Below are 26,891 nucleotides of genomic sequence, written 5' to 3'. Positions count from 1 at the left end.
ACGTAGCCTTAGATCGTTATCTCCTATAAAATGTATGGAATGTATCCTGATGTTATTGGAAACGATCAAGTAATATCGTTGTACAGTGCGCGCAAAGTAACTTTCCGAAATCCGGCGCTATCCACAGGCGTTCGACGATTTTTCTGCAACATTTTCATGCCGCGCTCTGTTAATCGTGTCGTACGAATGAATCTTACGCGAGAGTCACAATCAGTGACCGGTTTCGCACGAGGTTGCCTCCCTTTCGGCGATCGTGACGGAAATTCGATGGTCACGAGAGTGGCATTTGACACAGTTTCGCGTTCTAAGTACCCGCATTAATGCTACAGGAAGGCTTAATCGACTTAATCGGATCGCATGTCTGCGGTACATTTTTGCGCGACTCACCTTACAGATCTCTGTACTGGCGTAATACTTTTCCGGCGGAGGTGGTATGGGCGGTGGATTAGACGGATATTCTTGGACCGCTGGAATTGGCCGGGTGAGATTGATCGACGAGTTAAGCAAGAGCGGAATAACCGGTTGCACCTCCGAGGTGATCCCTGTCCGTGTAGTCCGGCGGAAAGGAATCAAGAAATTTGACAAAGTTAAAAATATAATCATAGTTGGTTGCCGACGAGAAAAATTGCCATCTGCAACGCCAACGTGCTGTTCTTTCGCATCGAGTTTCCAAGTTTCGGGAGATTGTTACTATTTTTTTAACGAGACTCAGCCAGCGGTGCCGCAAAACTCGTCACCCAACTGCCGCGAATCAAGTTGTTTCGCAAACTCCAAGGCAACGAGGGATTTCTATTCTGAATCTCTTGCCAATTTCTTCGCAATTTGTTAGAAGACTATTGCTACGTTTCGTATCGATTCGCGCAACATTGCGGCATGCATGAGCTGAAAAAAGCAAACGTACTTCATTTCCTTCGATGAATCACGACTGTGATATGTCGCGTCCGATAGTTAATTAATCAAGGGCTTCAGTCTAATTCGATTAAACAAGGTCGCGCAATGGAAAACAGTTTCTCTGCAAACTGTGGATCCCGCTGTGTCCAGCAAGCTGTGCCAACTACGAGACGCAACGGAATAGTTGGTCGACTATTCCAATTACGTCATGCGGCCACGGCGAAACCAGGCGCAGAGATTCGAAACCCCGACTTGACCGTCACTCGGGACAGCCCGTTAGAATTCCCGCGATAACACGAAACTGTCCATGTCGATACGAGCCAAGTCGCCGGGTACGGAAGTGAAAACGTCTTTGCGAAATTGGACGTAGCCAGGATGCCGATCGACCCCAGATATCATCGTTGCTTCCAAGCTGTGAGCTAATGTCGGCTAGAATTTATCAATTCCTCATGTTATTCACGTACGTATCTGTCTTATGTTAGAACGAATCATCGATTACCGATAGAAAGTAATCCCGCAGAGAAAGATAATTTCTACATGCATATTTCATTACGTTATGTAACTATTTGGGTAAAAGTATAGACACTTCTGCAAATTCAAAGTAAATCTATAAAAATGCGGAAGAAACCCAACGATACGAGACACTAAAATGCGAGCGGTCGCAGCGTTGATCGAACTAGTGGGCTAGAGGTTCTAGTATGAAGCGTTTCCCGATGAAGGAAAGTCAGGTCAAAGCTGAATTTATCGATCATTTTTCGAGTGCCCTCTCAACGCTAGTTCGAATTCGGTTTTGTGCAATATTCTACGTGCGTGCATGGATGACGATGACAGACTGCAATCTTTCCTATACTTGAGCGTGCATTTTTTAACTCTTTATACGAACCAGTATAATCCGTAACAGTTTTATGTAACTGCGGCGTCGTCGTGCTGTAACCGGCTGGATGATATTGCGTGGGAAGCGGAGGGCAAATTGGTCCTTTGTCATCACTCTCCTCCGGCACAGAGACCTGCAAACCCAAATATCGCGCGTCGATACATCTGACAATTGTGCACATGCGGCATAGGAGAACAGGACAATGTCAGAATGATTTCTTTGAAAAACTTCACAAAAACTTGTCCCGTATAATTTATCCAGTTTCCTCGTATTAGTATTATTAGGGGTGTGATTTAGTTTTGAGGGTTTTTTTGCTCAAAAACGCATGTATTTAAATATGATAATGAATGAATACCTTCATCAAAATATTTTCCTTCGTTTTCTATCACTTTTTCCCATCTTTCTGGCAAGAGATGGATTCCACCACGATAAAATCACTCTTCTTTTCAGTTGATTCATTCGTCGACGAATTTTTGCACTTTTTCCAAATTATCAAAGTGTGTATCCTCTAAAGCGTGTTGCATCCACCGGAACAAATAATAATCGCATGGAGCGATGTCCGGAGAATACGCGGGGTGCGATAAGACTTTCCATTCAAGCTCTAACAATGTTTGTTTCACTGATAACGCAACGTCAGGTCGAGCGTTGTCACGAAGAAGAATCACTTTCCGTCGTTTACTCGCAATTAGTGGTCGTTTTTGGTCCAATGCTTGCTTCAACTTGTACAATTGGTGTCGATAACGATCAGCCGTGACAGTCTCATGCGGATTTAACAGCTCATAGTACACTATCCCACCAAATACAGAGCATTACTTTTCAACCGTGAATATTGCGTCACGGAGTGGATGTTGATGGTTCGCCTGGATCCACCCATGATTTTCTGCGTTTCGGATTATCAAAATAGATCCACTTTTCATCCCCAGTAACGATCCGAGACAAAAGACTCTTCTTTTTTTGCCTGGCGATCAACGAAATACAAATGTTCAAATGGCACTTTTCGATAATTGATGTCGAACCCATTTCCCTTCTTTCTGAATTTTTCCCATTTCATGTAAATGTTTCGTAACTGTTGTACGATCAACATTTAATGCTCTGGCAAGTTCTGAAGTGCATTGTGTTGGATTTTCGTCCAAAATGCTTGCAAATCTGCATTTTCAAGCTTTCTTGGTTGTCCCGAGCGTTCTTTGTCCTTCACATCAGTATGACCACTTTTAAAGCGTCTAAACCAGTATTCACACGTCTTAATTGATGGGGCAGAATCACCATAAGTTTCCACAAGAATTCTATAACTGTCAGCGGCAGTTTTGTTTTGATTAAAAAACAAAAGCAACGCATGTCGAAAATGCTAAAGAGCTTTCGGAAGTTGCATTTTTACGATGATATAAACAAGACTGTTATTGCATCTATTGCTATAATGCTACTAAATGTCATGGATAATGTCAACACTGTAAGAAACAACAGTTATCGGAAACAGCTATTGGAACAAACTGACACTACAGCCATCTGTTGCAAAACCCTCAAAACTAAATCACACTCCTAATAGTAACGCAATAATCCCGAGAATACAATCAAATTTAGCATAACGCGAAAATGCACACAAAAATACATGAGAAGATGAAAACGAGATCGCTCCTATCACGTTATCCGTATCACGCTGTTTCAGCAACTCGATTTTCCAATTCTTCACTGTAATTGAAGGAATAATTTGAGGATCTGACGAAAAACCTGGTTGAATTTGGAATTTGTCGAACATCTCGCAGCAATGACGCGAAACACCGGTATCACTCGGTAATTCTCAACCTATTCTCAGCGCCGCATGGCGTAGTCGCATTTGCGTTTCTCCATTAGCGGGATTCGTCATAGTGGCGGGCTTTCGTCTGAAATGCGACGTAAAATCGCCCACCCGTAAAGCTCTTATCTCGCGTCACTTCCTCCCGACGCCTTTATCTCGGTTTGCAAGCCGTACGGAGGCGCATGAGGTCTTGAAACGGTCGAGCGATCGAGCTCGACATGCCACCTCAGGAAATTAACAGTTTTATTATAACAAACAAAGCGCGCGCTGGTCCCAGCCATTTGCCGGCATAAATGCGTCCCTCGTCTCTCTCGCCGTCACACTCTCGTTCTCTTGTCGCGAATAAAAGAATTGCCGAGAGAAACGCGAGGAGAGAAGAGTCGCGTGTATGCGAGTTGCGATATAATATCCATTGATTTTTGCGTCGCCCCGGGCGGGCACGGGCGTCGGGACTGACTCGCGGAGGCGTAGGGATGGGTGTTAATTTCCGTTTAGGGAGCGTTAGAGGGTGCCAGACTGGTGAGATGCTGCGGCGCGGTTGTTAAGATAAGATAACCACTTAGCCATCGGGATTCTACGCGAATCTCGTTCTACTCTTCTCTCATTCTCTCCCATTCGCGCCGCGCCGTCTCACCCGCGTATACAAGCGCGCACATGTACCGTGTAAGCACTGTGTGTGTTTCGCACCATCCTCGTCGCTTCTATCTTTCCCGATCGCTCGCGTTTCTAGTATGGGGGTCCGCCATCGACCTTGCCCATCTAACATCTCTTTCTCCATTAGGGCTATCTAAAGTCCTGTCGCGACTTCCTGCGCCCTTACGGTCGGGCATACAAAGTAATGTCGGCAGCTCGTTCTCATTCTCGTTCGATCGGACGCAGAAACGGTCTCCGACGATGGCAGTGTGAAAGTATTGTTGCCCGAGAGATAGTATCCAGATTATGGAACGGTTTTGTCGTACAAATAGATGCGATCCTTGATGAGACTAGCAAACCAAGTTGCAAATTCCAACTTTATATCCGTTTTTTTTTTTTGAATTGACGCTTTGATCGACGCTGAGATCGCATGATTAGCGAGACGAAAGTTGATCTCCGATTTTATAATACGTTGCCGATTAAACCTCACTTGCAAAGGTTTACTTTACGCGCACTCTCGATATCCAATAAGAGGAAAGAAATGGCATCATATGTGAGCAACCACTAACAATAAGAATTTATTAATACGCCAAGTTGTGTGACGGCGTCGTTAATAAGACGATATCTGGAACAACCTGAAATAACTCGTTTATTTTTAACGATAGAAAATAACGTTTTAAAAATAAACAGCTTATACGTTATCTAGAAGCTATAAAGAAGCTTAAGAAAATAAATTTCTCAAAGTATGAACTATATGTTCGACGGGTTGACAATTACACGATCAAGTAACTCGGAGAGGATGATATTTAATATTTTATGGTACGAATAAACGGTTTCTCGTACGTATGTACACAGTTGGAAAATTTGTGTTTTCTTGTTAAAAAATATGCCGGTTAACATTTTTGTGTTAAATATTTAACACATTCATGTGTTAATTTAACATGTTGCTGTTGTGTTAATTCAACTCAAGTGTTAAATTTTTAAAACAACTAAAAAAAAGTGTAAAAATCACACATTGTGCACCTATTTTTAATTTTACACAATAGATATGTTCCGTATTATTAGTGACAAGTTTTATCTGTTAAAATTTACAGAAAACTATGTTGAGAGTAAAGATGTATGTAAAAATAACTTTTTTTCGAGTTAATTTTATCATTAAAAATATGTTGATTTTACACAAAATTTATTTCAAATTACTTCGCATTTGCATTCATTTTGGGTTAAAATATTAACATAATATTAGTGTCACCATTTAACATATCCATATTATGTTAAATTAACACAAAAATTTATGTGGACCGTTTGGGACATGTGATATCTGTTAAATTTAACACAAATGTTTCAACTGTGTATGTATGTATGTATGTATGTATGTATTCAACACATTCGCGAGGCGCGAGATAATTCGGTCTCTTCTCCTTTGGAGCGTGATTTGTACGATCAATCGATCGTACAAAAGACCCCCCAAAGATTCGCGTATTCGTGACTCTTCACAAATCCGAATATGTTCGATTGCCGAAGAACGCTTCTATCAGTGTATCAGTCATCCAGTTCGATATTGTCCGACATCGAGAGCGGAAGACCGTTTCAATATATTTTCCCTTGAACGTAAGTTTGGTATTCCAAACGGAATATCACCTTGCGAAATATTATAAATTATTGAAGTTATATAGATAGATATAGGTAGGCAGAGAGAGAGAGAAAGCTTATACGTGTACATGTTCCATAGGATTTACCGAAGCGGCGTATTTGTTCAGAGATATTGCGTGTTTGCCCGCATACTAATCGCGTATCGAGTTCAACCGCGATTACGAGATCAGCAAACGATAGCGTCGAGTAATCTCTTAACGAGGCGGCTGAATTAAAGGCGCGGTTAAATTGAGTGGATTATTGATAATTTACGCGTGCCGAGTTTCCCCCGTCAATTTTGCCTCCTTATCCGCGTGGGACAGGAACGTGAAATCTAATTTTTCCAACGGAAGAATCGAAAAAATCTTGCTCCCATCTTCGTCGTGTTACGCATAATGCGATACATGCGCGATTAAAGCGCGAGGAAGCAATTACGAAGGCATTTACTACGCAGAGAAAGCAATTATGTAGCGTAACAAAATATCGGAAACTGTAATCTCATGATACACGCACGCAACACGTTCTCTGTATTTATACATGTAATATTTACACGAAACGTTGCCCTCGTATTACGGGTGTTACATTTCTTCTTTTTTTTTACTTTTTCCGCGTGTATGCCGTACTAATTTGAAAAAAATGTTAAAGCTGTTAATGCAACCGCCGGAAGTACAAACACCGATGCGAAAGGCGAGCGCTGTGCGCAAAGGCGGAAACGAGAATCGAAATCACGGAACGAGTTAGTCGACGAAATCCCTAAAGTGCTAGCGAGAAGATTCCGAGCACAAAACGATCCTCCATTAATTAGCACCAGAGTGCTTTTTGCCATTTTCATTACCATGAGTACATCTTTGCCTCTTTCCCGCAAAAGCTGCGCGACCCGTCCAGCTGTTTGCACATTTCCCAACTCTGTCCAAAAGTGTCTCGTTTCTCTTGTTTCACCTTTTTTATTAATTTTTCACGGCACTGACCTGCTTTTAATTAACGCGCTCTCGTCTTCTTTCTACTTTGGCACATTCTGCCGTTACAAAACGACCAAAACTTTTACGTGCGCATATTTATACGCTTGCGCGTTGCGTGTTCCTTGGATATTACATAATTAAAATATCCAAAGAGCACTTGAGCATTTTCAACTGTCATTGTAGTGATGTTTTTGGGCATGCGAATGCATGGAATGCATGAGAGTAAAGTTTTAAAACGTCGTTTCTCTTAACGAGTATTTTTCGGTGTCGAAACGCGTTCTCAGACGTCTTCGCTAATTCGATACGTAATCCTCAATTTGTCGAGCCGATACAATGTGCAAAACGTACACACGCGTATCGACCTTACATATGGTTAGAATTACAGCGCGAAAATCAGAGAGCTGGTTATTTGAAATTAAAATAATCTATTTTCGCGTTCGACCGTCCCTCGTATCGCGACGAGTCCCACGCGCTAAAGTCGGTAATCGCATTATCGTTCACTTTTACATGGGGACTTGCTCTGGCTCCGTTTGGCTCTCTTTTTTGGCGCGAATGCAGATACGCATGAATGCACATTCGTACAATACACATCACAATCGGACCACGTTCGATGATAATAAATTTTATAAAATTGAACGAAATCACGAGCGCGTATCGTCGCACTGCTGTTTAACCGTGGCATACGATTGCACGAAGCGCGCCCGCGCGCGCGCGCAGCCCTTAAACCGACATCGTCGCACGCGCAACGATGGTTTATTTACTGCAACACGCTAATACGTACATGTAATCATAATTCGATTTAATGTGATTTGTTAGTCGTGTAAGTAGCTTCACTTGTAACGCGCGAATAAGTGCTCACGTAAATTGAATAATCTCGCGCAATGAGAAATCTGGAACAAGAATTTGCTGCATCGTAAATTCTCGGGTAAGAGGAAAAAAAGCACAACACTTTGCGAAGCTTTAAGCGATATACTATCCCGCGGAGTTTCCCTTGAAACGTTTTAAAGCAGACCGATGGAGCTAGAGCGCCAGTCCAAAAAGAGAGGTTCTTCCATCATACTCGTTCGAAATAGGATCAGACGGATCGATGTGACGTCGTTTACGAAACAAAGTTTAGTTTTCACGGTCCATGATGCCGGGTAAATCAGAGTCGGAGTTTCGCGTCCCCTGTGAAGCGTTTTTGTGAATCTGCGAGGACTCGGCTCAGCTAGAGGAGACGGAAGAAAGAGCGGATGAGATCGCCTAAAGCGCTGAAGCTTGATATCGTCTAAAAAAAAACGTGAGGAATCGTGTTTTTAAGCGCAAAATTACTCGGGATCAATAGAGACGAACTGATTAATAAGTCATATTTCGCGTTATAGAGAGATTAATTAATTAAACGCTGATAGATGATAACACGATATTTAATTAACGAGATGCAATGAGTAATTATGCTATAATGAATTGCCGACTGTTTAATTAATAACAGTTGGAGATGTCCGTTGTGCGTGTGCCGCACGTCGAGATGACTCTCGAAGAAAGAAGTTATTATATTTTCTATGTGATTATGCAGTTACTGGCTCAACGTCGAATTGAGACAAGCGAGAGTAGGAATAAGCGATACGACATGAGTGGAAGCTCTTCTTGACCCATGTTGCTCGATAAATTGACAGAGGCTTTTCCATCGAGATAGACGTAGTCCGCCATTCTAGAGATCCACACAAACGAGGGTCGCAGGTTGCGCGAAGGGCAATAGGGTGATTTTCGTTGAAGAAGGGGATTGGGCTGCCTTACGTTCATGACGGGACAAGTAGCAGGTGGCTAATGCTGGGAACGTGAAGCAGTGCGAGAGCAGAGGGAGGCCGGGCAGCGAGGATAAACGAGAGGAAGAAGGCGTTTCGAGTGTATATGACGCCGCTTTAACGGCGGATGAACGACGAAGATAACGCACGTCTTCTCGGCGACGACGTTGCAATACGGCCATCCCGGCAGGTCTTTTAATTAAGTAGAGTCAGCTCGACTAACCGTGCACTTGTTCGGTGGCTGGAAAAAACTTGGCCGGAGACGGTATTGGGTTGTCGAAGAATACTTTGAGTGATGTATGGCAAGGAGGGAAGGAGACCTCGTGCGCATCTGTTCGAACTTCCTCGGGATGAAAAATATTATGAACATGTTTTGCTCTCTCTATCTCTCTCTCTACTTCTTACTCAATTTATTGGCAGCTGGAAATTATTGGATGCGCTTAATTCTATGTCATATGTATTTACGTGACCCACGACTACATGATAGACCGTTACCATACTGATACTGTATCAGATGTGACCAAGTTTTGATGACAAAAGACAATACAAGTTTGAAACTTTTCTATTGCTAGAATATTCTGTCGGTTCATTAATCACAATTAATATAACGCAAAAGAAAATATTTCAGACAGACTAATTAAACCCTGATAGCTAATGCTGTGACGGCGAATCTTCAATTCGTTTCGATAAGTTGTTAGCCTCGTTATTAATCGCCGGTTGTCGCTCCGTACGTTTCTCTAGTCGCCTTCGCCCGTGCAAACAGTTAAGTTAGGAAAGCTTCGAGGGTTTGCAAGCTCAACTGTCTGGCACTCATTATTTCTCATCGTTCAGCGGGTCGTTAATTACTGTCTTCCGTTATATCCCGCGAAAAAGGATGGAAAAGCTGTCCATTTCTACAAAGTTCACTTCACTTCGCTATTAATCCAGTTAGAACAACAGTGGCTTGGTAAACATACGCCAAGTTCTTCGAGTTCCTACTTTTCAGTCTGCCTCACTTTCCACGCCCGACTTGGGCCCAAGTATTAACTTTTTGCGTAACTGGTTAAATTCTCTTCTAACGTTATATTCCTCATCCTTACTTTCTCGTCTTCCACGAACGGCACTTTTATCTGTAGAGGTTGCTTCCTGCAGAGCTCACTTTTTACCTCGTTACCTCGCGTTGACCATCGCCGAGTAGTCGACCATCGCAAATCGTTGGTTTGATTTTGTACATTTGATAGCGGCCGGTCTGACAAGGGAAGGTTTTTAGGTGTTACACTCGGATTTCAAAAATTTTTTGCATGCAGGTAGGGAGGTCCCCAAATAGAAAAAAAAAGTAGCGGCCCAAATGCATATTTGCGCGCTACGTGCGCAATTTTCGATGTTAGGTTAATTACTCAAAAATGCTATTTCCAATCGAATTCTTTACATTTTTTATTTCACCTAATGCACATTTATATTGCTTTGAATAATTTTGTGTGTGTGTGTGTGTATGTATGGGTGTGCGCGCGTGTGTGTGTTTAGAAAATACGAGCGTCTAATGTAATCTCGTGCCGCGCGAGCACAGTGCGTATAAAAGGCCCATTGCTCAAACATGGTATTTGCATCGTAACTTTTTTAATTTTTTACTGCAACTGCCAATGCACACAATTTGGAATAATTGTACATCGCGCAAATCGTAGTTTGCTCTTTCTGCGTGATTTATTGTATGCGACTTTAAATAGATTTGATCAGAATCCATAACGAGGACATAAAAGATCTGGTCAAGGGAGGTTTTTCATTCTTTCAGTTTTAATTTTGGTTTTGATTTCTTTTTAAAGCGTTGTGCATTAGGTGAAATAAAAAATGTAAAGAATTCGATTGGAAATAGCATTTTTGAGTAATTAACCTAACATCGAAAATTGCGCACATAGCGCGCAAATATGCATTTGGGCCGCTACTTTTATAATTTTTCTTCTATTTGGGGACCTCCCTCCCTGCATGCAAAACATTTTTGAAATCCGAGTGTAACACCTAAAAACCTTTCCTTGTGAGATCAAGTAGAACGGAGAGACACACGCGTGCGCTGCAGTTATCGATCCTTTCTTCTTTTTTTGCAAATTTTAAGTATCTTGATATCTTCTATTATTTTGGAATGGTGACGAGAATCGACGGACAACAAGTCGCCATAATCTGCGTGCGAATAAAACAAGAGTGAGAGAAAACCGGAACTAACGTTATAGACCGTACATCGTGTGCAAGTCGTGTGCAAACTGTCCACCAGCGAGAGTGGTAAACGCGCAACGTTAATAATTCTTGTTGTTTCGTAGGACAGGAGTCGGAGCGGAATTTACGACAAAGTTAGACATTCCGCGTTAGAACGAGGTGTGAGACTGAAACGTCTCTTTCGCCGGAAAACGTTTTCAGCGGTAGAATGCTACGGCGGGGAGAATGCGACGTCAGAGAAAAATATCGTCGTTCGTGCATCACAAGATATCTCTCCGCACCTTTCCAGTTGTTTGTTTTATTACATTTTATTACATATTATTAAAATGGATGAAGCGTTAATATCTGCTGATTGAGGATCGTTGCAACTTTCCAACAAACTTCGTTACTGTTGATTATTTTATATTACGTAATAAAATTGTTACTGGGCCGAATAATTAATTTCTAATTGGTATGGAAATTGTATAGTTGTTTAGAGTACGTGATCGCATAAACCTCACGAATAAGAGCGGACAATCTCAGAGCTTCTCTTTAATCGTCGCAGCTCGATCTCGTTTGCGCCTCCGCCTTAAAGAAAATATTTGATCGTCGCATCTTCCCCTCTAGTTATGCGCACGAGCGCTCGTATCTAAACCGATGTACGTAATAGCTAGATATAAGCTGTTTTGCGCGATTGCTCAAAAGCCTCGTAGAGCGACCTGGAAGTGCAAAGTAAATAGATGTGCCTGTTCGGTTTATTAGAGCCGGAGGCAAAACTACTGGCGTTCAACGTAGGTCAGGAACACCGTGGAGAAATACCGCGATTGAGAAACAGAATCGTCGTCATTTACTAAATTGAAAGCGTCGAGGATAACGCGCGCGCTTATTCGCGCCATTCAATTTATGAATCGAACGATCCCTCAGGGATCAGCGGCTCGGCTCATCTATATTTGGCTTTTTAAGAGAGCTTCCACACACAATATTCTCATGTCCTCGTGTTGGATGACACGGTAATGGGGTTCGAGAGAAGCAGAATTATTTTATAGATTATATCGTACAGTACGGTAATATCTCACACGTCGCGTGAATAGGAGGCTCGCCCTATGAAAGTAGGAAAGGAAGGACTTTCCTGACGTGGCATTCTTTCTATGTTTCATATTTTATTGGGTTGGCCAAAAAGTAATTGCGTTTTTTTTTATATAAATAAAAGGCGAATTTTTCATGGGAAACAAAAACTTTATTAAACAATATATTGTCCATTTTGTTTGATTATCTTTTGCCATTTTTCAGGCAACTTCAAGATTCCGCGCTCAAAAAAGTTCTTATCTTTTTCAGCAAAAAACAATTCCAACAACGATTTCATATCCTCATCAGCAGTAAAGGTTTTACCATTCAAGGCGTTTTGCAAAGAACGAAACGAATGGTAATCTGATGGTGCCAGGTCTGGCGAATATGGTGGATGTGGTAACATCATGGTAACACATCCCATCCAAGCTGCAACAATTTTTCACGAGTGACCAAACTTGTACGTGGTCTAGCGTTATCATGGTGAAACACAACACCTTTGCGATTCACCAATTCTCGACGTTTCTGTTTGATGGCATCATTTAATTTATCCAGTTGACGACAGTATACGTCTGAATTAATGGTTCGATTTCTTGCAAGCAGCTCAAAATACACAATACCTTTAAAGTCCCACCAGACTGACAGCATAATCTTTCTTTGGTGAATATCTGCTTTTCAAGTGCTTTCAGCAGGTTCATCACGCTTGCTCCACGATCTTTTTCGTTTGACGTTGTTGTAGACGATCGATTTTTCGTCGCCTGTTATCATACGTTTCAAAAATCGATCATTTTCCTCACGTTTCAAAAGAGAATCGCAGATGTCAATACGCTTAGTGAGATGAATTTCTTTGAGCTCATGTGCTACCCAAATATCGAGCTTACTAATGTATCCAAGTCGTTTTAAATGGTTCTCAACACTCGATTTCGATGCGTTAAGATTCTCAGCAATCTCTCGTGTCGTTAAACGCCGATTGCAATCGATCAGTGCCCTTATTTTGTCATCATCAATTTCAATTGGCCTTCCTGAGCGTGGTGCATCTTTCACATTAAAATCTCCAGATCGAAATTTAGTAAACCAATTTTGACACTGCCGCAGCTTTAAAGCATCTTCGCCATATACATCAGATAACTTTTGATGAGCTTGCACAGCGTTTTTCCCTTTTCGGAAGTAATAAAACAAAATATGAGGAAAATGTTCTTTTTGATTTTCCATTTTGAAATCGACGGCAAAGAAACAATTGTTAACGAAATCGTGTAGTTTCTTTTTGTAAAACAAGCTTGAACTGTGAGTTGTTAACCTACATAATGAATTTGCGGTTTAGAATGAAGTTAGTCACATTTCAAGACATGTATGTCCATCTATTGGAAAAAAACGCAATTACTTTTTGGCCAACCCAATAATTTCTTTTATTATCTTATTTTATATGTGATAAAATCATACAAACCTTGAGATCACCCTGCTGATCGTAGAAAGTCGATGGGGCGAGAGCAGCCTTGAGTCTACGGTTTCTATAGAAGATAAACATGATCGCTGCGAGCAGCATCACAATTACAGTCGTCAGGATGCCAATCACTAAGCCGACGAACTGCCTCGATTCCGGTTCCTTGCTCTTATCTGGAACTGAGAACCGGATATACGCTTACAGAATGTGTGCACATAGTCTATATATAGGCGCGATCGAGTATATATAGTAAACAGATGCACCCGTCATGTTCGGGGATACGGAGGGAATCGATTAGCTCAACGATTAACGGTTACACCGCAAGCTCAGTGATCTTGCACATTGTCACTGGCTTACATCGCGCTCCAGAGGCAATTTACATTAATTAATCAGGCATCGCGCATCGTAGCGCCTAGAATTGCTTTTTAGGATGTGTGAGCAAGTAACGAGTAGTATGAGAGGAGGGCATTATTTCATACAATCTTACCTTTTATTTTCCTTAGTCGCGATTAAATAAATACGAATTAACCGTATTTAATGTTTAGAATCTTGAAAAAATCTCATTTCTCTTTATACTTTGATTTTTTCCACTCTCTTTTTATGAAAATTTTTGCGAAAAATTATTTATTAAATTAACACTTTTTTTTAAGTACCGACAAACTAATCTATTTCCGATGTTGAAAAACATTGTTTCTAAATGAAAAAATTGTGTTTTATTGAAAATAATTAGTTTCAATCTGCGTTGTTACGAGTGACAAAACTCTCGAGTGATCTTGACGGTTGACTGCGCTTCGAATAAAGCAATAGAACATAGATAACAACCGCATAGCTGTACTGAAAACAAACGAATTTTCCATTAATAATACCTCGGCGTCGCGACAGACAGCTGATCCGTGTGTGTATACGCGATAGTGAATTCACTCGCTCATGACGCTTGATGCATCAAGCAGCACGACCTATCACCGTGGATAATACCGCCGAAGTAACCTCGCATAATGTACGATGGAGCGATAATAATGATTGCGTTTATCACGAAGCTCTCGTAAACTGGCTCATGGGTGATCAGTGCCTCGATGAACAAAAATAATAATCCCCTGATGGCTTTCGTAATCGATCGGCGGGAGAGTGATCACTTGGATATTTTATAAATCAATAAACAGATGAAACAAACTATGATAACAAACTGTCATGACTTTTATTATAATAGAAGAATAATAGTACAGTTATCGATAATACGAAGAAACATGAGAAAAACAGAAATTTCTTTCCTTGTTTTCTTATAAAAAAGACTTTTATTTGGAAGTTTTGTGGATTACTCCTTAACATGATATTGCATAATAACGCAGAGAGCCAAGTGCTTTTTTAAACGAGGAAGCGTTATTTTTTCCGATATCTCAAGTCCTATTTTTGCTCCATGTATTCACAGATTATTATCGTTGGTGTACATTGGTACCTTTCTGTACGGGATAGCATGTAACGAGCATTAGGCACGTCGCACTTCAAGCGAGAAAACATAAATGCCTCGTCTCGCTTTCTTGCATTTTTTCCTCAGCGTGTTGAGTGAACACGCGAATAGTAGTCAAGTAGTTGTACACAGATATACTTCGAACAGGCACGCAAGCTTAGAACTGTTAATGGTCATAAAAAAATTTCAGCAATTTCGAGATTGTCGTTACGTAATTGAAAAATCTTGCGCTAAACAGTGTAAGCCACGGCGCGCCAGTAGAAAGAGATGCAAATTAGTACGTTTGTATCGATCCTGTCTTTGAGAACATTCAGAGTGTAATCAATCGACATGAAAAGTTTCGTTACCGGACCCTTTTCTTGTCCTTTTGTAACGGTGTCTCGGTACGCTTCAACGTCTCCCAATCGAATAAAAAGAAAGTTGAGGAGTTAATCAGATTAATTGCGTGACTCTTATTTGCCGTTATGAAGACGGAAAAAGTTGCCAATGATCGTCTTCTATTGATTAACGTACGGTTTAGTGCCATGTAAAATGCTCGAAATAATATCTTTTATGTTAGCAGATGTCTGGTTATCATCGAGTATACAATAATCTTTCTCGCCGATGATGTATCGAGCTCGTTGTTGGAAAGAACAGTGAGAAGATAATATCACGATACGACGAATGTCAATCACGCGGGAAATCATGAATGCATCTTACCAAAATAGTAACGAAAAAATCGGACTTACAAGCGTTATCTTTGCTGTCGTCCTTATTAAAAGTAGCCTTCACTTCGTCCCTCTGCAGTGGACCCTCGTTAGTCTGATAGGGGCTGCCGGTCGCCAGTACAATGGTACTCTTGTTCTTCGCCTCCTCGTCCTCAGTATTATTCCATTCGGAGATAACTGTGCATTCACAGGATTAAAGCCAATGAAATTTACGCAATCCTGTCAAGTTTATCAAATATTCGCAAAAAGTGTTTCGGTTATACGTTTGCACAACGAGAAACGTGCCGTTGCAGCTGTCAAGCCAATAAAAAAAAACAAACTCAATGTGAATGGTCAATGAAACTTGACGGAGATAGTTATTAAAAGTGAGTTTGGCTTTTGGCTGAAATGCGGAAAAAACGCAAAGGAACGCGCAGCGTCAACTCGATCCAGTCGTGCAAACACTCTTCGCGGCCACGGTATAGACGCGAAGAACTTCATTTGTATTCGGGGTAGTTTTCTACTACGATATCGACCGTTCGACGAAAAAGAACAGACATTGCGACCAGAATTTAATTCGTGTCACACGCAGCTGGAATTTCTCGTTAGGCAAACTGAAAATTAGCGCCGCGGCAGTTTATCGACTAATGGACACCAAAAAAATATTTCAATTTTCGGGCAGTTAGACGCGGTTCGTACGCGCAATTCATAAAAAGGAGAATTAATCGAAGTCGGACGAAATTGCCCTCGTAGCTTTTGCCGGGGTACGTGGCGTTCGTCCGCGCGGTTCGGTTCGTTCGCTGGAAAACTCGGTGCCAGTGCCGGGGAAGAGGTGGAGGGAAAAAGAGACGATATATTTTCCTATCGATGACGCGGCTCAACGAAGCGTTCGCATCGATGTGAATACGAGTTATGTGGTATACAGGTGACGAGGAACATTGGTCGCCCGTGTTGCCTCTGGACCGGTCGGTCCAACTTATCGCTCGCAGTCGAGGGGAGCGCACCGGAGTACGTCGAATGATTAACGACGTACCCACTCCCGCGGCTGACTCGGTGCAACGAAGCGGTATGGAACTTTCGAAAGCTTGCGTTGCCGGCAGCCTGGACCGGCAACCAGCAAGTTCCGTCTCGGATCGTTTGAGACGGATTAAAAGAAATATCGGTGATCGATAATGCGGTACCGTCGTTGTCAGATAAACAGTCATTGGGTAAGCTGCCGTAACAGTTGCGTTTTGCCACTGTCATCTTGGAACTGCGCGGACTCGGCCTTTCTCTCTTGAAACTTGATGCAGTTGAAAGACGATGTCAGTTTGCAATTGTACGAGATTGTCGATTGTTACAATTGTGCCAACTTGCATGATGACTGCATTACTATGATGCAAAACCGCTCTTAAAAACCATTACTAGGAAATGTTTGCAAGCGTTTTTCACATCGTTTTGTTACAAAGATCGCGGAACAGGGGAAAGTTTTCGCTTTTAAACTTTAAACCATAGTGCAACCACGATAACTACACAACTGTTAGTTTACAATCGTTTCATCAAATTTCAGAGAATGTCCCGGTCACATTGTTACGAATAGTGCGGTATTTTTCTGTCCTGTACTATTTTCCGCGTATGAATTACGCAATCTATATGGCAAGATTCGAGTCATCTTCTATCCGAGCAAAGCCATCGTTTCTAGAACAGGAACCTAGAAAAATGTCACAAACTGAAAACAATTAACGGTCAGTGCACCATTGTCCTTTGCGAGTTTGCAGAGAAAAGATTTTATTCTGGAAGACGTAACACAGAAATTTCTGTCTTGATGAGACGACATTGTCACATTTATTTATACAGGGTGTCCCGGGTTTTAACCGACAAACTGCGGGAGCATATTCTACTAGTGGAAATAAGAAAAAATTCTTATATCGAGTTTGCTTAGAAATGCTTTATTACAAAGTTATAAACCAATATTGAAAAGAAACATGAGATAAGTAACAACGGATTTTTTCACAAAAATAAAAATTATCTACGCAATGATTTAGTGACGCATTTCAAAATGTTGTCCTTGCACATCGATACAAGCTAGACATCGACGTAGTACAGAATTTGTTACGGTACGACATTCCTGAAAATTTTGTTGCATCTCAGTAACTGAATTAGTAATTCGTTGCTTTAAATCTATCTGGTACTCTCCTGTTAGGAAATCTACGTTGATACTCTCGTACGGCAGCTCGTGCATTTCCGTCACAGAATCCGTACACGAAATGAATATCGGTGTATTCCTCATTTGAAAACACTTTTGGCATTCTGATAGTGTAATTGCTAGTAATTGCTAGTTGACACGACGATTGAAATCTAACGGCTACTGTTGTGAAAGTAACAATCATACTGAATCGTTTCAACATAGCGAACATGAATACATGTGAATACACGTAACATAAACATCTTCGACCTTCCAAATTCTACACTATGTTCCGTTGTTACTTATCTCATATTTCTTTTCAATATTGGTTTATAACTTTGTAATAAAGCATTTCTAAGCAAACTCGATATAAGAAGTTTTTCTTATTTCCACTAGTAGAATATGCTCCCGCAGTTTGTCGGTTAAAACCCGGGACACCCTGTATAAAAAATATGCCTACGGTGTGATAAAAAAAAGGAAAAGAAAGTAAAGTTTTAAGTCATGCAATTTGCGCTCACATGTAGGTGATACAAATCAGTTACCAAAGAATTTTAGTAGTAAAAGTTGTTTGTCGTAAAAGAGGAGAATACTGAGAGAATGATTAACGATAGCTTGGTTCGTCTGGTGCAACGTTCCGGCTTCTCGAGACAAAACTTTTTGAGAGTGTGTGCTCGAACGATAACTAAGTTTCGTTTCCGTTTCGCGACCACGTGCTCTCATTCGCACAACGTGCCGCGGATACTCTTGCTTTTTGTTTTCTGCCCCAAAGTCGAACGAAAAGCAACGTAGAACTGAACGATTTCGGGTAACGGAAACTTTAAATGCTTCACGCCGTCTTCCGTTCGGAATACAATACTATTGCCCGACAAATACGGTAGGTTGTGCGCGTAAACGTGACAATCGCGTTCGTGTCTTCTTCGTTGAATGGGAGTGCGTCGCTTAAAATTGGAAATTGTGCCGGATCGCGCGATCACAGAAGAATGCTCTGAGACTGTTCTGTTTCAATTTTCTGGACCGCCTATTCTGATTTTCCGTTTAACTAAAAACGCGGTTATAAAATCCCGGCGAGAGAGCTCTCTCTTACCCGAAAGACTCAACCCCGGATGGAGGCTTAACTTTACCATTACTCTCGGGCGTCTCTCGATGCGACGCGAGAAACGTGCTACCGTGCGAGTGTTACCGTGAAAGTAATATCGGAAGATAAATCTCGATTGTGTGTGGCATGGTACGACGCGAAAGGCAGGAAAGAAGAGAAAAGGAAAGGGAGGAGGAGAATCGATTTTTCTCTTACCTGATTCGAAGATTACCTCGCTGAGCATGATCCACCGCGCCGCGAAGTAAAGTTGCAACTTTAGGAAGCGGCCGGCGCGCGAGTGCAGCTTTATGGTGACCTCGCGCGCCTGTTCGAGCACCTGATCAGGTATATAAGAGAAATGGACAGGTTCGCCGGTGAACTGATTTCCACCTGTGCCGAGGTAGACCTTGGCGTACGAGAAGACCTGCGAGAATAGAAAAAGAGATACGTGAGATTGTATGCGGGTCTCGTAACGAAGCGATTGGATGACACTATGGAACATGATCCATCCACGAGTGTGGTCCAGTCGCTTCCTCGTCCAGGAGTATCGTAAGACGAATATTCATGTATTGTATAACAATATATGAATTATTGTAACACGATGCATGGAAGGACTATGCTCGAGCGCGGCATCGATACTTTGCCATCGGCGGAAACGCTAAGCTCGAGAACAGACGGCAGAGCTACGCGAGCGGTAAATCGAGGGGAAATGTTTTTAAAACCGTTTAGAAACGGTGGAGGCGTGCAGCCAAATGTGTGATCGTGAAATTTACGATAGTTCTCCGAGCTCGTAATTCCCGAAATAATACTGGTAACGGCGCGAAAGGCGATACCTGCACATCCTTCGTGAAGTAATTGTTCATGTGTAGGTGTATGGCAGTGAAGTTCCTCGAGTAGTCGAACTCGAAAGTTATTTCCACCGGACGTCCAAGCATGTTGGGTGTGTCGTTCCGCCAGCCGACCCATTCGTATCCTTGAACAAACGGATTACCCGTTACAGAGTGTATTGCTCAGGTCCAGAGAAACCTGAGAAAAAGGTGGAGAAATCGCTGTCGGCGCGCTACGCATAACGAAATCTTTAATGTATTCATCATTTAATTCAAGCTTATAGAGCTTCTCAAGCATATCGTGAAATTAATACAATAATAAAAAAATTGCGGATAATTGCGGCTTTAATTAATTTCGAGTTGATCTTTCTTTGACAAAAAATTGATTGGGAGCGAAGCGGAAGGTTGACTTAAAAGTAAAACTGGGGACAATTTTTACATTATGTTAAATTTCGTTATAGTTTATCAATAGTTTATCAATATTTGACAGTAATTAAAGGTTTGCATGCGTTATTTGAAATTTATCCTTTGCGCATGGAGAACGCATTTAATGAAAATTGCAACGTAAACATGTCACGTAAAAAGATTTCGATCCGATCGTTTTAAATTAAAAACGGGGGTTCACGCGCTGCGGGCTGTGCGACGCGGCAGACCATTTATAGGTGCGGTGCACGCACCTCTACATATAAACCTATATAAACAAGACAATCAAATCTCTAACGTGAATAGTGGGAAATGTTTGCGTGACATCGAATTTATTTGGATTTATTTAGGTAAACGGAAAACGTGTGTCAAAAACGTAAATGTGTCCAACACCATCACTCGCACAGGTAGATATTTATTATATGCATATTGCGTCATCAGCGTGGATTACGAGGAGATATTAGTAAGAGAATGTCTAGAAATGATGGCTCGTTGTCATTTAAATCCCAGAGAGAGAGAAGGATTTTACATTTTTCTTCGCAATGTAAAATCCAGGGTAAAATCTTCGATATTCAGTGGGATACTATTAGAAAGAAAGAGTCTCGTATTTCGATCGAAAATCGTGGAGGAGTATCGCGGAATATCGTATCTTGTACTCCTTTTTACCATTTTAAGCCAAAATGTAGGCACGTAATTCTCACGTACGATCGTCGCAATTTTTAAAGATGTTTTCTCCCGCACAACTGCCAGAAATCGCGCGCAAGTGTTTTAGTAATAGAATTTAAATTACCCGTTTCAGATTCGCAAGTTGAGCTTCCGCATGGGACTCGTATGCTTTCTCTCTAGAAACGTTAATTACGTTTCGAGTTTGTTTTCGTGCTTTCTGTTCCTCTCGCTTCATTTCTCCCGGAAATGTTCCACTTGGTATATAGCAGCGCGAGAAGCGTAGTACGCGATACGGAAGAGTTTCGAGCTATGGAGCAGCAGCGGGGCGGGTTATTGCACGAGTCTCGCCATTAGACCCCACTATATGAGTGCATGTGGAAACACACGTGTCCCGCGGGAATATGCGGATTGAAAATGGACTGCAATAACCCTAAAGCCTGGCCGGCATAGCGTGTTATGCGTTTCTCAGAAATGCTCCTGTTACTTTCAACATTGGTTTCGAAATCCCTAACTCCGCCGCGTTGCAGCGTTTCTATTTCAACATCCGCAGAGAAACGCGGGCTATCGCTGTTCGTCATCCATCGCGCGCCAACTTACCGGATTTAATAACAAAACACTATAAAAAGCCATGCTATTCGAGCAGTTTGCGTTATTATTGGGAAACAGGAATGTACCATAGCAATAACTGAAATCATTTATTCGCTACTAGTGTGAAGTTTTCCAACATTGAACTTTTCATTAACGTCATAACGCTGAATCCGTTCCTTCAAATTCCTTTGCCTTTGTCTTGAACGAATTTGTTTCGTCAAGAGAGACGTCACGATGCATTTGCAACTAACAATTTGCATATGTTATACTTATTCGTCGTATTCATATTTCTCTACATGTTACGAAATACAGTTCGTACGCTCCGGTACACCCACAGAAAAGATTTCTGGACTTAATGCTATTACTCTTTAATCTATCATAAAATAAGATCGCTATAGCGACAATCATATTTATTATTGAAAAGAAGCATATTTTAATCTTCAATAGAAAATTCGAAAATCTAGATTTAAATAATCTTGGTGCTATCTCATTAATTTTCTCAGAAGGATTTAGATACAAATTTCTAGCAAGTTCAAAATATTCTTGATTTCAGAATATTGTGAGATCTAAAAAGACATCTTATTCTATTCTTGTAAGAGAATTTGTAGAATCTGCACAAAACGGCCAATATTTATGTGTTGCAATCAAAAATCGGGAAAGTGTTTCTGTTATTTACAATGAATAGGTGCAAAAGATATGGAAATGTCTTATCTCGAATCTTATTTCTCAAGTAAGTATATTGTATATACTTACTTACATTGCACTTATTCATTGTAAATAACAGAAACACTTTCCCGATTTTCGATTGCAACGCATAAATATTGGCCGTTTTATCCGAATAAAGGACGGCGCCGAGTCGACGAGCGACTGTGAGAAAATGACGCGTCGACATCGACAAAGCCTACTATAAAGTGGCGCTAATATCAAATTATTCTACATACAAGAATATATAAGCATAAATTTGTATATGTTACTCTTGTCTCAAGACAGTAAGACAATCTTATTTAATTCGAGAGAGAAGAATCGAAATTACTGATTTAAATTAAAAATTGTTTTATTTTCATATTTTTTATACTTGTAATACGATTAAATTAGTCAAGAATATTTTTCGTCTTGTTATCAGAAATCCTTTCTGAGGGTGTACCGCGCGCGCGTAGAGAGATTCATTCTCCGCGTTATAAATTCCTCGTACCTTTATCTCTGCTTCTCAACGAGATCCTTGAAAAGTGGGAAGTGCACGGCACCGAGAGATGCAAAGAATAACGGGGATCTCTCCTATAGTCTCGAGTCCATCGCATCACTGCTATCGCATTTCGACATCACCGAAAGAGAATCGCGGGTTTCTTAATAGCGACATAAGACCCTTAGAGTTTATTAAAACTTGCGAGAATTGCGATCGCGCGGCTTGCATTGTGTACCTGTATCTATACGCGATTTTGCGATTCCTGTGCGACAACTACCACGATATCGTCCCTTCCGTTTTCAACAATATACCCGGATCCGCGCGCGCGGTGGCGTTATATCGCCCTGACCTATCCGCTTTTATACAACCCCGTTCCTCCCTTAATATCGTCCCCCGAGTAAATAGTTTCCAGTTTCCTGTCGTCGCCGCCTTCGGTCGCTATCTACCATCAATTCTGAACCTTCACGAGGATCGTAAGATAACCACCTAGATGGGTATACCGTATCTACAGCTCTGTCCGTTGATGATTTTCCTCTTTAAACCGTTTTCGAACCGTATACAGTGCACGTAAATCGAAACTATGAATGATCAACTTGACCTGCCAACCCCTACGGATGTTCAATACTTTACTAAGCGAGTCAAAAGTTTGTTGAAAAAATATGGTTGTACGAGTATATTTGAGATTGATGTAAGCTACAAAAGCCACGCGGTATACAAATTGTCTGTAACGAGAGACAAGACAAGTGTGCAACAAGTCTGTTCACAAACTTTTCAAAAGCGTGAGAAAAATAATAAAATAATAAATATTAATCTATATCTATACTAATATATAAAGAGGTAAAGTTTGTTCCATTGTTCGGGGTAATCTCAGAAACTACTAAACCGATTTGAAAAAATCTTTCACTGGTGGATAGCTTAGATCTTCCTGAATAACATAGGCTATGTGCAATCGTCTTGCAGCTTCTAAAAATGTGCGCGTCGTAAAAAAATACGTTCTTTATGCTTTATATTTTCCAAATATACCGAGCGCCAGCTAGTATATTTATATACGACTTAACTCGTAACGAATAATTCTTGTACATCGTTTTTACAAACACTTAAAATGATTTACAATTAAATTGAAAATGTCGTTAACGTAGTTCAGCGCAGATCATCATAGGAGAAAGTTACGATGATTTTGGATGCAGGGATGAGGAATGTCGACGCGCGCAGTTGTGCCGGGTTTAAAAGTTTAAGATGGTCGAGATACGGCGAGATGGTGGTGTATCGGCGAGTGTACCAACGATGGCAAGAATGTCCCATGGCGTAAATAGAAAGACACAAATGTATCCAGAAAGCGAGTAAACCGCGGTCGGTTGCAGGTTAGCTCGTGGTTCAATATAAATGTAAATTGGAACAGATTCGAGCGGCACGATGGAGCACGGTTCGGCTTCGGAAGAGTCCAAGCTCTTTCGTCGACTCTGTTTCTCCGGCTTCCACTGACCCTTCTCACAATCGTACGCATCACGTTCAGAAAGAGAGAGAGAGAAAGAAAGAGAGTCGACCGATGGAAAATTTCATTTTCATTCTGGCATGTGCATCTCAGAAATGGACGCCATAGTATATTCTATCTGTTCAATTGAATGTAAAACCGTTTTCGTACATCCTTCGCAATTAAATTTTAACGGTCATTCACTTCGTGGGTGAGATTCACTGATGGTCAAGTATAATTTGCATCAGACCATGTTGTTCCGATTGTCGTCACTTTATTAAACGGGATATAGGAAAGCTGGTCCACATTGATCGAATCGTATAAAGAGACGAGATTATAAGAATCCGTTGCAAAGGGCAAATTGTGGCAGAGAAAAGCATGTATTTTTCCAATGTACCCAATGAGCCAAGTGAAACGATAAATTCATAAAAGATAAAACAAATGAAAATTCGTTAAATAATCATACGATTACGTCCGTATTTTAAAGCGGAAGAATCCGAGATACTCTTTAGCGAGATTCTCGTTGTACGTTACAAGTGTACCCGTATATTATACGTGCCACTACGCGAAACGTATTACGTAACGGCATCGTACGTAATGTCTCGACGTTAATCGAAATACCCCGCGCGTGTTCGAACAACGAATAACTTGCTCCACTGTTTTCTCACTGATAAGATAGAGTAAAGTGTTTGGAGCAAGAGCGTAATCGCTCGGAGGAGCGTGCAGCGCCTTCTTGGGCATTACGAAATTACAAAGGGGGATACGGGGGAGCCTCCGGACCGCTATTTAGTTCGAAGAAAGAAATTAACGAGTACGATAGCGTGAGATACCGATAGAATAAGGAAACTGGGCGAGGTTGGCGAGTAGGGGAATAACGTGGAGACGGCTCTATCACGCTAATCTAAGACACGATCTAGCGCCGGCGCTAATCTCGTTCCAGCACGAAGCACTCGTGTGCCTTACCCTTTCCGTTGCCGCTGACGTCCAATCTGAAGTTGTCGGGACCCTTTTGCCCGTCGACAAGTTGACCAAGTCCCCCGGAGAGGTAACCTCCTTCCTCGCGGCCGTCGTACGTCCTGTCGGAGAGGTCAACCTCGGAGCCTCTCTTGATTCCTTGGGGCATGGAATACGAGACGAGACCCTCTGGAAGAACAAGGAGCGGCCGGATATAAAAAATATACAAGCTTCTGAACTATGCATCATCACGTTGCTACGTGGTCGGACCATGAACGTTTTCTCCCGACAGTACGTGATAAGATTGCGGACGGTTACCGGTAAAGCGCACGTCGTCGGGAAAAAGTAACGAGGATCAACATTTCTAATCTCGGTGTCCCGAGGATTACTGGCATTGATCGATCTGAGAGTCTACAATGCGACACAGGCGTAGCACGCTTCAACGCCGAGATCCGCCGACTTTTCATTCTCGCGACGTTGATTCTCTTTCGATTTCTTGTTGCGCGACGCGTCGCATAGTTTTCGTTAAAAATGCGTCGAAGCGGGCGATTTGCGTCAGCAGCAAATGTACTCCTGGATTGTCAGGCGTCAATAAGCGCGAATGAGTTACATGGTTCGGTACTTGGAAGAGAAATGCCTCGCCATTCGCTCATATTACTCCACTATTTTTCCGTCCAATGCCGCTGAATTGTCTTTACGGATTTCAGTGAACGCACGAAGATGTTTCTGTCAAATTGCTCGACGTTTGTTTGAAACACAGTTGAAAGACGGTCCGTAGTGATCAATACATCGTGACGAAGCAAAGAATTTGAGTCGTCGAAACGTTCGTCTCGTATTTATGTCGTATTATTATTTTATTTTTCATTATCAGTCGTCGTCGATGAACGAGTAACGAGGAAGCAGCAGTATACCGTAATCGCGTAACGATAACTGCAAAACGTGTAATTATACATTTCTCGCTTCCATATTTCTCTTTCATCATGCACGCGCACATACACGAGTACGGTCCCCGGTAATGATATGGACGTTTGCTAATGCCATTCGTAGGTCACAATTTATTTTGCAAGTCGATATTATTGGCAGCTGCCGTAATTGTGCGTTAAACGATATAACGATGGTCGCAGTTATGCAGATGGCACGGATAGCGGATGCCGCGTAGTTCGTCGAGACGGGATTAATGTAGACGCAGCTGTGGCTCATAGCCCACGGTGATCGTAAATCTAAGTTAATCTCAAATGCGAGAGAGCCTGACGCGTTACATCGGCGTCTCGTCAAGACAGCCAGCAAAGGTCAATGACTCGTAAAATTTTTATCGCAAGATTTTTTTCCGCTGAACGAACCGCAAATTGGCTACATGCGTTTCAGTCAGTGCGTCATCGCGTATCCTCGTACATACACTTACAAACATCTGACACGTGAATAATAAAATTTCTCAGATCGAGCTCCGTAAAACGTATTTTATAATTTCTCTTTTTACACATTTGTCACGAACAACTAATGGCGAAAAAAAAGACATTATAGCTTGAAATATGTCGACTCGACTATATTTTTGCTGCCTGTAAGGGAGATAGACAGCAAGCTGTTTGCAAATAAATACATGATCGAGAAACATGGTAAAAAGGACAGTACGTGTACATTTCACTCACCCGTCCATGGACAGCCATAAAGCTCCACGCGCATGCATACTATGCGCATATGAGAGGTATAGGGAATAAAGCGGAATTTTGTCGCGACTATGGCTGGATCAAAGACCTGCTCCTTTTCCGTGTACGGATTATTATTGCCTATCAAAAGCTGTAACAGAAAACGAAACGTTTTTTAACGCAATTATCAGTAGGCTATTCGTAGATAAAAATTATCAGGTATCAGAGAGAGACGACATATGCCGGAGAAATATGGCAACGCGTTATCGAGAAAGGTTGCAATTTGAAATTCAACAATTTTTTATCACTGTGCATATGATATTCGTGTAGCGAAACGCGGAGTTTTTATGTATGTCGTGTTATACACAATGGCAATATACAATGAAATAAAGTTACCTGTACTCACATCCAGATATTCCCGTTCCGGTTGGAAAGTGGAAAAACATGCATGTATGCATGATTCGCACGGAGGGGGTGAATGTGTTTTTTCCACTCTTTTCTTTCTAATATTTATCGTG

At 41.5% G+C, this 26,891-nt stretch overlaps 1 protein-coding gene across 1 annotated transcript in view; it reads right to left on the bottom strand.

Annotated features, from left to right (window-relative positions):
- LOC105278910 (discoidin domain-containing receptor 2) overlaps positions 1-26,891 on the bottom strand; it is a 178,399-nt gene that overhangs the window by 23,879 nt on the left and 127,629 nt on the right. Inside the window, exons 5-12 of the mRNA XM_011338353.3 lie at positions 26,377-26,524; positions 24,740-24,919; positions 19,452-19,591; positions 18,835-19,042; positions 15,422-15,577; positions 13,232-13,407; positions 1,775-1,898; positions 388-542 (exon numbers count right to left, since the gene is read on the bottom strand). Of these exons, the coding sequence (XP_011336655.1) occupies positions 388-542; positions 1,775-1,898; positions 13,232-13,407; positions 15,422-15,577; positions 18,835-19,042; positions 19,452-19,591; positions 24,740-24,919; positions 26,377-26,524 (1,287 nt within the window). The remainder of the gene's footprint in view (positions 1-387; positions 543-1,774; positions 1,899-13,231; positions 13,408-15,421; positions 15,578-18,834; positions 19,043-19,451; positions 19,592-24,739; positions 24,920-26,376; positions 26,525-26,891) is intronic.

Source organism: Ooceraea biroi, chromosome 9, assembly GCF_003672135.1.
Source record: "Ooceraea biroi isolate clonal line C1 chromosome 9, Obir_v5.4, whole genome shotgun sequence".
Taxonomy (NCBI): domain Eukaryota; kingdom Metazoa; phylum Arthropoda; class Insecta; order Hymenoptera; family Formicidae; genus Ooceraea; species Ooceraea biroi.
This window is presented reverse-complemented; position numbering and strand designations above follow the sequence as displayed.